The 12,140-nt window shown below is 32.6% G+C and overlaps 1 protein-coding gene across 3 annotated transcripts; it reads left to right on the top strand.

Moving 5' to 3' along the window:
- Positions 1 to 4,202: 4,202 nt before the first annotated feature.
- Positions 4,203 to 6,336, top strand: LOC114723157 (protein LATERAL ORGAN BOUNDARIES-like). Of its 3 annotated transcripts, none has more exons than XM_028909313.1 (2): positions 4,203 to 4,378; positions 5,501 to 6,336. In XM_028909313.1, the coding sequence occupies exon 2, from the start codon at positions 5,511 to 5,513 to the stop codon at positions 6,039 to 6,041; it is 531 nt and encodes a 176-aa protein (XP_028765146.1). In that variant the 5' UTR covers positions 4,203 to 4,378; positions 5,501 to 5,510; the 3' UTR covers positions 6,042 to 6,336. The 3 variants fall into 3 exon arrangements, with proteins under 3 accessions (XP_028765146.1, XP_028765145.1, XP_028765144.1); XM_028909312.1 differs by having other exon boundaries at positions 5,496 to 6,336; XM_028909311.1 differs by having other exon boundaries at positions 4,708 to 6,336.
- Positions 6,337 to 12,140: the final 5,804 nt, after the last annotated feature.

Below are 12,140 nucleotides of genomic sequence, written 5' to 3'. Positions count from 1 at the left end.
TAGTAAATGTTCATAGGTATTTTGACCCTTAATCCTATAAAATATCACAAAGCCCCAACGGCAAGTAGTTTAATCACTCAATTTGCGTGGCTTAATTAGTCCTTTGATGCTGCAAAATATCTTCCCAGACAAAGACGTCTAGCAAGTGAAACTTGTATTTTTCATGCCTGTGAAGGTGATTTGACGAGGTTACGTTGGTTAAAGTGAGAAAACAACATGCTGGATGACAATTGAAGAAGAATTTTTTAAAAATATATTTATATTTGGAGTTAAAAGCTAAGAAGCAAACAAAAATTCTCACAATGTTGTGATTGAGGTTTGAATTCTCACTGGAAAAAATATACATATTTAGCACTTGATCATATTTCAAATAAAATTATTTTCAATAAGAAGATGCATGTGACCAATAAAAAAAAAATAAGGAAAAAATGTGATGGACCCTTCCCTTTCTTTTCTCTCAATCTCATCTTTTTCCTTTTTCTTTTTTCTTCTCCTATTTAATGGGGAGTTTGGCAAGCGCTACAGTCACTTAAAAAAAAAATATTTTCACATAAATCGAAATAAAACTCTTCTTACATATTTATTTTGTATGTCATAAAATTACTTTTAAAAAGTTGGGTTGATACAAACTTTGGTCATTCAAATTTATTTTCATTTTAGTTTTGGTCTATTAAGTTTCAAATCATAGGTTTTGGTCCGTCAAATTTTTTTCATTTAAAATATTAGCCCCTATAATCTAATAAAAAGTTAGAATATTTTGCCCCTTAAGGGACTAAAAACTATGGTTTGAAATTTGAGTTACTAAAACTAAAATGAAATTAAAATAAACTTGAAGGACCAAATATTATATTAATCTTAAAAAGTTAATCCAAACATCCCCAGCCTCTAAATCAAAGGAAACTCTAATTCTTTCAAACTTTTTCTATATTTTCTTTTCTGAACTTTTCAACCCATCTTAAACGTAGCATGGGGTTATTTGAGCTATATATTCTAAAATCTCTACACCCATTAAATAATAAGGCAAGAATTCTGCTTCGAATTCACAAGTAGTAGTTATTGTGAAATTCACATGGTATTTTTTCCAGGGAATACTCAATTTTATAAGCTGAACAAGATTGAATTATTAAAAGGAACATGCATGTTAGAATAATGTGAACATTAATTGCCTCCAAATTACAAGCGTGTGGCGAGGACACATGGAAGGGGGGCATATGATACCATACCAATTACCAACTATTACTATTTGTTTATTAATGTGTGGCATCTTGGCAGTTTTAAGCCAACTCTACAGAGATAGCAATGATGTTTCCACTTTTAGCAAAACAAATCATGCAATTAAAGAACAAATCTAATACCATAATAATATTCTCATTTGCTTCCCTTTCGGCTTTTTTAAATGAGGAATAAATCATTAGTCTTCTGCTTTCGATTATGCAGCGTCTCTAATCATTGAAGCTCCCCAATTTAATTTCACAGTGCTGCTATTAGCCTATCATCATCATCTCCTCTATGCCATTACTTAATTAATCAATTAATACTTATATGGAGTGTTGTTTTAATAAGTGCTACAGTTTGTTCATAATAATAACAACAATAATTACTTATTATGGGCCAATCTCAAAACGCGACAAAACAGATCGACTTGTGGGAAGCAACCTACACAAACATCGAAGAAAGAAAGCTATGAAATGAGGAGGCTATTTATTTGTAGGCAGCTGAGCTGATTAGCTATTATTTGTATAGAAATGTGAAAATCAATCTTCATCACACGTTGTATATTACATCATACCTATATATCTCGCAGTCCGTACGGGCCACATCCCTCGACCTATATTCATCTATAGTTCAAAATTTACTGCAAAGTGCACACTTTTCAAATTCAGCACAAAATGTAAGTCTACATAATTCCTATACCAGGTTAAAATTTCAACACTTTGATCCTCCAATAATGGTTATTATATAAATAATTTAACATGATTATTTGATAATCTTATATGAAGTTTGAGAACTAACTAACACTGTTTATAAATGCTCTGGATACATGGATACTGAAGCCATGACAGATGCTTTTTCCACTTTAATTCACTTATTTAATTTGCTAGCTGATCTATTGTTCTTGTTAAGAAAGGGTTTTAATAAATTATGACGTACATGTAATGTTTATTATATTTTAGTCAAATGATATCTTATATCCGTGTTTTTCCATTTTCCGCCGTTATGCACATGATCAATTTCCAAGATTTGTTTTGGACAAGGGAAAAGGTGATCAGTCTTTGAGGCATTTTTTTTTTTTTTTTTGGGTTAATTCCATATATTTAGAGCTTATTATCAAGTATATTTACAGCACAAATATTATGGCCCCGCATGTGCACAGCTTAGAAAATTTTAAAAAAAATCTTGAATCTTACATGGGCAGCGGCATTGTTAAGGTAATTGGGTGTAGATTCTTCATATTAATTATTGGGAGAATTATAATTAAGTCTTATAAGAAAAAAAAATTACAAAACAAGTCTTACAGACTGTCATTCTCCACTGTAGGACTTATTATTACAAGCATGCTTAGGTTCTTATTGGAACCTTTTAGTAATTATTTTTTTCTTTGAGATTTGATTATAATTCTCCCTTAATTATATCATCCTAGACAATGGACAAAGGTAGTGCTGAACTGCAAATTGATAAAGGAACGAACATAGCCAATCATGTAAATATAAACACCGGCTCTCATTAGCCACATACAGAATGTGGCGATAACTAACTAACTGTGTTTTTCTTAAAAATTTTAAAAAATTATATGATGAGAAGAAAAAAAAGAATATTTCGAAACAAGCTCTTTTCATTTAAATAATTAAAAATAATAAAAATATCATCATGATTTGAAAAGTCAATAAATTTAAGTCCTTTCTTTGATGAGAATTTTACTGTGTTCGAGTTCTTACGTTCGAAGGGCTTTCATTTAGAAAACTTTGCCTTTTTCATAGTTCATTTATATGTTGTGTAAACTGTAAAAGATTAAAAGGAAATCTTGTCTATCATTTGGAAAAAGGAAAAAAGACATATTAGCTTTACCAAAACAGATCAATAAAGGCATGCTTCTTCCTCAAATACATATAAAATCATATTCACAGACCTCCAACTATCTGTCGCAAGTCACCGCACCTGTGAGATTCTCACTCGGATGTGTCATGCATGTGTTTGTACATCACAACATTATGCATAAATATATATATTATAAAAGCAACGTGGCATATATATGATGATCACTTTTTACACACGGTAATTTATAGCCTCCAATAGGCTGATTCATTAATTAGTTTACTAATTAACCAGACCCAATCCTTCAACTTGGTTTTGCTATCTGCAATATGGCAAAACCCTTAAGATGCGTATGACATGAAGCATTGAAAATGAGAGGCAGAAATTGATATTGAGATTGAAAAAATATGTTAAGAGAATGTCTAGTATAAGTGATTGATTGTTATTTGAGATTAGACAAATTCATATATGTGGAACTGGAAAATACCATAGGGGAAGGTGATATTCTCCAATTCCACCTACATGGGATTACCCAATCCCATATAATAAAAAATTACTCTTACTAAACATTCTTAGATGATTTTTTTTAATCCCAACCCCAATCTTTATACTTTATTTTTAATTCTCCGTACCGGGACCTTAGTATTTTTAGGTGGAATAATGATCAATTTGATCTTCCTGATGAATTCTATATGTAGCACCCAATTCTCCCTTTCTCTTAAAAAAAAAAAACTAAAAATGCATCCACAAACTTAACATCTGAGACTAGTTAATGAGTATGAATAAATGTGAGAGTTAATGAAGTTTTATAAATTAAATAGTATGCGTATGCGTGTCCATAATTTTTAAAACCAAACTGCGTATTATATTTCTATATTTTTTCTTGATTCTCATTTTTTTTAATTATTTGTGAACCCACTCATAGATTTGCTAGCGATGGTGTGTGTTGTGCGTGTGTTGTTAAAAGATAAACAAATAAATATTGAAAAAGTGTAGTGAGTGCAAGTAAATGGAGAAAAGGGTGGAATGAGAATGAGAATGAGAATGGGGAGACAAGGGCACATTTGGTGAAATTATTATTAGATGTAATGTCATAGTCACTCTTTTATAGTGTACCCTCCATTTATTACCCCCCCATTGCTCTCTTCTCTTCCATCATCCACTCAATCCTCTTCATCTTCCCTCTTCCTTAACAATTATCACCTCCCTCACATTCCCTTCTCCTTTCTCTCTCTCCCCTCCAATTAGGGTTTCAATTCCTATATATCACTTCTCTGTGACTTATCACTCTCATTGCCTATACCTACCTTTTCTCCGCAAGGGAATTCAACCGCAGCTTCTCAAGGTAACTAACTAATTCCCTTTTGGTCCTTCTTCTGATCTTAAAGGAACCTCAAAAACAGTTAACAGGAATTGATGAATCATGTTCATGAAGAGAACAAGTTAAATTCCTTGCTTCTAATAATTTTCCGTGTTTTACTTCCTTGATCTGTTCTCTTTCTTTTGAGTTCTAGCTCCTACTCTGGATCCTTTTTCTTTGTTTCCTTTTCTGGGTTGTTGTAGGCAGGATCTCTTTGATAAGTACTTCTTAGGGCTTTTCCATTTCGTTGTTCTTTTCATGTTTATTTTATGAAATCATGATGAGTTTTGTATTAATTATGGCTCGTTATGAAGTCATCAGTCAGATACCTGCTGCTCATCTGATTTCTTCAGAGATGGAAATTAATAATAGCTATCTACTTGATCGTGCGGCTAAATTCTTCCTGCAGAAGAGATAAAGTGTTCTTTAATTTGTTCTGCTCTAGTACTACTGTACTACTGTGACTCTGATGATCAGGGACTGAAACATTCAGTCAACAACAGAACATGAGCACAAGATCATTGTAAACTAAATGAAGTTTCCCGAAATACGCTAATTGGAGTTTTAAGTTTAAAGCTGATTAAAGATTCTTTTCTGAATTAATTCCGTCATAGTAATCAATTTGAAGAAGGGGAAGAACACATAAACAGAAACGGAAGGAAAATACTGGGAAAAGAAGAGTGTGCGTGTGTGTGTAGGAAAGGGAAGACCAAGAAATGGAAAAGATAGCACTGTTGTCATATAATAATATGCAAGGGATGATATATGGAATTTTTAAATCAAACCCAGAAAAGTTGTATGCGCAGTGTATGCATGTGCTTGTATTGTATCAGAGAATTCTTTGTGGAAAAGGTAAGAGGTTTGAGACATTAACTAAAGTAATTGATCCAAACTGAACTCTCTTGCAATAGACTAATAAGGGAATGCTTTTAATTAATATATTTCTAATCAAGCTCAGTTCATCTCAGTCGCTAGACGTTAATTTTGACTACACCAAGACAGCAAAAGAATGAAAGAGTGACAAAGGGGAGAAAGAAAGAGAAGTCTTAAAATTACAGAAAACAAGAATTGGTTAATGGGTTTTTTTTTTTTTTTTTGGTAGTGAAGAGAGATCGAGATGGCGTCGTCGTCGTCGTCAAGCCCTTACAATTCTCCATGTGCTGCCTGCAAATTCTTGAGGAGAAAATGCTTGCCAGGTTGCATCTTCGCTCCTTACTTCCCACCGGAAGAGCCTCAGAAATTCGCCAACGTTCACAAGATATTCGGTGCCAGTAACGTCACTAAGCTCCTCAACGATCTCCTTCCTCACCAGCGAGAAGACGCCGTCAACTCTCTCGCCTACGAAGCCGAGGCTCGCGTCAAAGATCCCGTTTACGGCTGCGTCGGCGCCATCTCCTTCCTCCACAGGCAGGTCCAGAGGCTTCAGAAGGAGCTCGATGCGGCTAACGCCGTTCTGCTTCGTTTTGCCTGCGACGACATCGCGTCTCAGCCTGGATTGACCCCTTCAGTTCAACCATGCCTGCCTCAACGACAAAGGCCTGTGAACTTTGCCTCTGATGACTTTTACCCGCAATCTTCGAGCAGTTATTCTCTTCCTTGGGCTGATTCTTCTTCGGACGCCTTCAATAATGGAGGAGGTAATTTGTGAATTAGACTAGTAGAAATGGAAACCCCTTCTAGGGTTTCTACTTAACCTGCCCTTGCCCTATGATCTCATGGTATCTGACATCATATATATCTAGTGATGCACTCTAGCTAGCTGGAGCTGATGGAGCCTTATTACTTGGACTCTTGCCCATATATATACGTGACTTGAGGTCTCTCTGAAAGAAAAGTTAGGCAACCTTTTCTAGAGTTTACTGTTAATTTCTTTGATAACACTTTAACAATTGGAGACTATATTTTTCTTTGTTTGATAATAAACACTCGAAAAGATTTACCTTGATCTGTCTACTGCTACTTCTCTATTGTTTAGGATCATTCTTCAATTACAGGGGAATTTAACTAGTAAAATTTCATGGGCTTTCAGTGTGGCTTCTTAGGGCCTAAATATAAGTTGGTGACTTGCACAATATTATAAGTGTGGTGGTTAGGTAGTACCCAAAAAAAAAAAAAGCGTGGTTAATTACGTATAGACCCATCAATTTATGTGTTTATAAGATGTGCAATGTGCATGCGGCGGGGTTGACATTCTCTGTAATTGTTTATGACTAAGAATAAAAAAGGGATAAATTTACATAATCTTGGGTAAAGAGGATTCTAAAGCTCAAGTCTAAGGCTTAGTCCTACTTTACCCTATATATTCTTGCATTTGTTTTCCTTCCACTTTGTTTGTCTATGAATTATTAATTACGAACCAATTCGATCTCTTACCACTGATTTGAATATGGTTTTCCTTTTCTGTTTGTGGTCTATAATACCTTTACACTTTCTACTTTTTTACCTCTCTAATAATGTTTCGTCAAATCTTAACTTACCTTGAATTAAACGCTTACACACTGACTATAGATAATAAGAAGCTTGTTGGCTAGTAGGGTTTGAACTTTCTCCCAACTTTGACCCAACAGTTCAGTGGCCAGAAAAGTTTTCTCCAAACGTGTCTTTGATGCATTCCTAACTTGATGTTTACATTTTAGACGATAGATCTAATTATTTCTTTATTAATTAATGTGTATGACTATAAAATAGTGTGCAAAAATATGGCAGACGTACATTGGATCCAGAAAATAGAGTAGCATTAGTTCATCCTTTACGGTTTTCAGCATCTCTTTTTTGTTGCTTTAAATAATAATAATAATAATACTTATTTTTTTTGGCAACAGAAGTACCCTAACGTTTCGATGCTGTTACTATCAGTAACAGTCATCCCCTGCTGTGACAGTGAAAACAGTGAGACCATGGACAGAAAGTCACAACAACTGAAACCCTCTTTCTCTGTCTCCCTCTTATCTACAGCTACATTAACAACAATTTGCGCATGCATATGCAGAAAAGTCAAGAAATTTCCCTCACTGACTTTAAATATCAAAATATTCTCTGTAGCTTCATCATTTCCTAGCTAGCCTTTTTCACCTTTCTTTATTCAAGCCTTCTTTATGATATTAAACAACTCAAGCTTTAATTTCTTTAATGGTTTGTGGCAAACGTTAAGGTGACTGAATGGATCGATACTGGTGATCGAGTCCATAGTTAACCGGAGAAATTGATGCAAATTTAAGAAAACTCTGTGGAGATCCGAGACAAAGCTAGGAATTGGGTTAGGGTTTCCCCATGAATTAATGATATAGGAGAGAAAGAGAGCCACGTGTTCTTAGAGTAGTAAGGAGACTTTCATATGAGTATTTTTCTGAGAATTAAGTCATGGATTCCCCAAGGGCATGAACAAAAGAGGCTCTTTCATGTAAAGAAGAAAGCAACAATATAATGTTATTAATTTCGTGACAAGAAACAAGCAAGAGGTCCCAGGGACATACATGGATCATGAAATCTATCCTTATTTCCTCCGATGGTGTGTGCTTGGTTTCATTAATATCGATGATCGCTGTTCCTGCATTCACTTTTGTCAGACTCTTTCCCCCCTTAGAGGGCGAGACGACACTGTGTAACTGGTATATAAGCAGTCATGAGAATCGAGAAAAGTCTGAAGCCTTCTCTCAAACGCACACGAGGGCATGGCAGGGTCAGGCTCATGGATCTATAGTAAGAGTCACTTCTACAGTCTATAGTCCTCCAATTCATCAAACCGCTTTTCCTCTCTGCAATTTCCTCGACATCATCACCAAAGTACTCAACTTTTCTTTGGAATTCTTGGTCAATATTATCAACTTTCCTCTCAGAATATCTCCTGTGCATTCTACCATGGACATTGAAACAATCAGTTCAATAATTTGTGGTTGGAAATAGCCGATGAGGAAGAAAAGACAGCATAGTAGTACATAGTTGTTTTCTGAGTTATAGTGCAGCTAGCTGTGACTGTGAATGGATGTAATAGTTTTTCAGAATGTATGAATTAATGTTGTTGTTGACTCGCTGAAACATGGAGACGTGAAAAAGAAGCAAAAGAAAGAAAGTAGGAGCGAATATGGCAGTGTTTGGGTGAGTGGTTGAAAGAAAAGGACAAACTCCTATGTCCCTAGCTATCTAAGCCCCTATCACTAACTCTTCAGTCTTCACCTCCCCGTGAACCCACCACGGACATGAGAATCCTTTGAAACCAGGATCTCTCTTCGGGAGGAAACACCTTACCCACTGAATAATTAGGTTATTTGTTCCGGGAAAAGATATGGGAAATTTATGGCCTGTTTAGTTCAATACTGCAAGAGAGGATTACATGTCATCTTAATCTAACGAACTGATTCAAACATTTAGTTGGGCGTAATATAGAATAAAGGGAATTACGTTTTATAATCCTAATCACATCAAGTAGATGCATGGCCATTACATTGTTAGCTCGGAACGGTGAATGAGATGCAGATCTCTTGTAATCAGGTGGAAAAGACAATTTTGCCATTATACTTTTTCAAATTGACCAACACAAACCATTTCTTTCTCAAAAAGGCGTTAACTGAATTTCAATTAACTTTAAATTTCTTATATTTATGTTTTTTTTTTGGAAAAATTCTAATTAAATCCATTTGAAATAGAAAAATCCTAATTTAAGCCTACATTTTTAACAAATTCTTAATTGGAGATTTCTAAATGTTGCTAAAAGACCAAAATGCCCTCTGTAATTAAAAAGCCTAATTTTAGTTTTAATTCTTTTAATTGAATTTAACTAACATGTTTTTTCTTTAAATATTATCATATGAAAATTTGGCCAAAAATATTATCATATAAAAAAAATAAAAATCACGATTATGGCCAATAAAAAAAATTGAAGAGTCAAGATAAAAAAAATACATAATTTCTAGATATCCATAGAATTACAAAAATATGGGAACTAATAAAAATTTTACGATTTCAAATGTCAAAGATTAACAGGATCAAAGATTTTTTTTTTGTGTGAGAAAAAATCAAATAAAAGATTCATGAAATTCTTGAATATCTATCAAAATTAATTTTACTGTCTCAAAAATTACATTGAGCTCATCAATTCATCTTCAATTTTTTGGTCTCCAAGATTTATTCAATATCAAATTTTTATTATATAAAAAATAACTAAAGGGTCATAAATTCTAAAGTTGACATAACATTCACAAGTACGAAACACAACTTTGACATAAAGTCTAAGAAAGAACACATCCTCATTAGTAAATCTACTAGAATAATTAAAACTAAAATTAGGCTTACACCTACATTCAATTTTCCTTTTTGATTACAAAGAGGCATTTTGGTCTTTTAGCAACATTTGAAAATCCCTAATTAGGCCTCTTGCCCTAATTAAGAATTTGTTAAAAGTATAAACCTTAATTGGAATTTCATTATTTCAGATGGATTTAATTGGGATTTTTCTTTTTTTTTTTTCAAGTTATCATTATTGATTGCACATATCAAATGAGAGTTTTTATTAATGGATAGTTTTCAATGTAAATAATTGAATAGAGTATCTTAGAAAAACCAATATATGTTTTTTATATATGATTAATTTAACTAATTTTCTTAATTCCTAAAAAATAATTATGGGTTAATACAAACTTTGGTTTTTTAAGTTTATTCTCATTTTGGCTTTGGTCCCTCAAGTGTCAAACTATAGAATTTAGTCTCTTAAGTTTCTCTTTATTTAAAATATTGGTTCCTATAATCCAATAAAAACTTAGACTATTATCTCTGGAGGGACTAAGACTTATAGTTTGAAACTTGAGAGACCAAAACCAAAATAAGAGCAAACTTGAATGATCAAAGATTATATTAACCCAATAATTATTTAACATTTACAAAAGGCAAGGATTCTCAATGCAAATAAGCGCCAATACTTGAATTTCATCTTTTTGTGTTTAAATTTTACAGTCAGTCGTAATTGAAATAAGCATACGTACGTGGATGTGTGAGTGTCATTCAATTGTCTTTACACTGTCCGTAAATAGCAATTATTTGTCTTTTAAAGTTAAGACATCAAAACTGCTACTCAAATTACTGAATTTATACCTTCTCGATCGCTACCATCAACAATTTAAACACTCTCCAAACGTGTAGACTCATTTTGCGTCTAAAAGTGTACAAATTGATTTTTAAAGATTTTCTTAACTGCTAGCAAATTTTTTTTTTGTCAAATATAATATTCGTGGTTGCTGATGACCAAATTTGGCGACGCTTACAGTTAAGATTTTGCAAGGAGAAACTTCGCCTTTTGTTAAACTGTAATGTATGAAAGGAAAGATTGTAATAACGTTACACTTTAAAGAATTAAATATAAAAAAGTTTCTTAAAATCATTAAATTAATCTAAAGTCCCAATAGATTTCACTACAAAAAATTTTATTTGTTTAATTATCAAATTGTCATTTTTTAGAGTATACATTAACAACTGAAAATACAGTTATTAATAACTTAAAATGTAATGATTAACAACTATCGCAGCAGTTATTAACAACCTATGCATTGTATTTTTGTGATATTTTGAGAAAATATATTATTAATACCTGCTGCGATTGTTCTTAATCGTTACACCTTAAATTGTTAACGACTTTTTTTTAGTTGTTAATACATACTTTAAAAAAAGTGAGGGCAATTTGATAATTAAACAAATACAATATCTTGCAATGAGATCCCTTAAGATTTTAAAATAATTTGATGATTTCATGAGACTTTTTTATATTTAATTCTCTTAAATGAGATCTTATCATAATTTTTCCTATGTGAAACCCTAGATCCATTTTCTCAAATTAAAGAGAATAAAATAAAAAAAATGGGTCAATTTTTTTTTTTTGGGGTATAAAACTAATAAAACTCGGGCGATGTGCGCACCAAAGAAAAAGTAAAACTAAAACTAAAACTTAACGAGTCCTTAAATTTGACCAATAATTTAAGGCTGAGAAAACTGACCCTAGATTCTTAGTTTACTCATTTAGGCAACTTTTTGGATATCCAGCCCTCGCTGTCAATGTCATTTGGCAGTGCGCGTTACAGAAAGGTACAGTGTCACAAAGATTATTAATTATTAAATTTGATTGATTGAAGAATACAATGTCCCACACGGCTTGTCCATGATTTAAATAATTATGTTCTTTTTTTTAGTGAAATTAAATACTCCTCTATTATTTAATATAAAACGTAATTTTGAATTGGTTTTAGTTTAAGTGTAAAAATTATTTTTCATATTCATTAATTTTCTCTAAATTATTTCTATGGATATTCCCTCAACCATAATCAAATAGAAGGATACGAGAGGTATTAAAAAAGATGATTATGGTGTTTTAGGAAAAATGTGTCACTTTTTTTATAATTAACTAACTTACCTAATTTTTTAATCTAATTAAATTAGTTAAATAAGTTTTATATTAAGAGAGGAGAATAGCTATCTTCAATATACGTCCTATGGCCAGGATTACTTTGCTTTTCATTGAAGTTCGGGCCTGTAGCATTTGCACTCTACTCTTGGCCTTGACTTTGGGACGTGTTTATGTTCTTTTTAGTTTGGGTGGAACAAAATTAATGTATGATTTAGGGCAAATTTACAACACAAAACAACATATTGCCTAAACTCCTTAATATAAGAATTATTTAAATAATTTGAATAGATTAATAAAGTTAGGTCAATTAGTTAGTTGATTTTTCTAAAATTCTCATTCCTAAAATAATGTGAGTGTTAG

This window comes from Neltuma alba, unplaced genomic scaffold (assembly GCF_004799145.2).
Source record: "Neltuma alba isolate B1F8T4 unplaced genomic scaffold, ASM479914v2 tig00012124_pilon, whole genome shotgun sequence".
In the NCBI taxonomy this organism is placed as follows: Eukaryota; Viridiplantae; Streptophyta; class Magnoliopsida; order Fabales; family Fabaceae; genus Neltuma; species Neltuma alba.
This window is presented reverse-complemented; position numbering and strand designations above follow the sequence as displayed.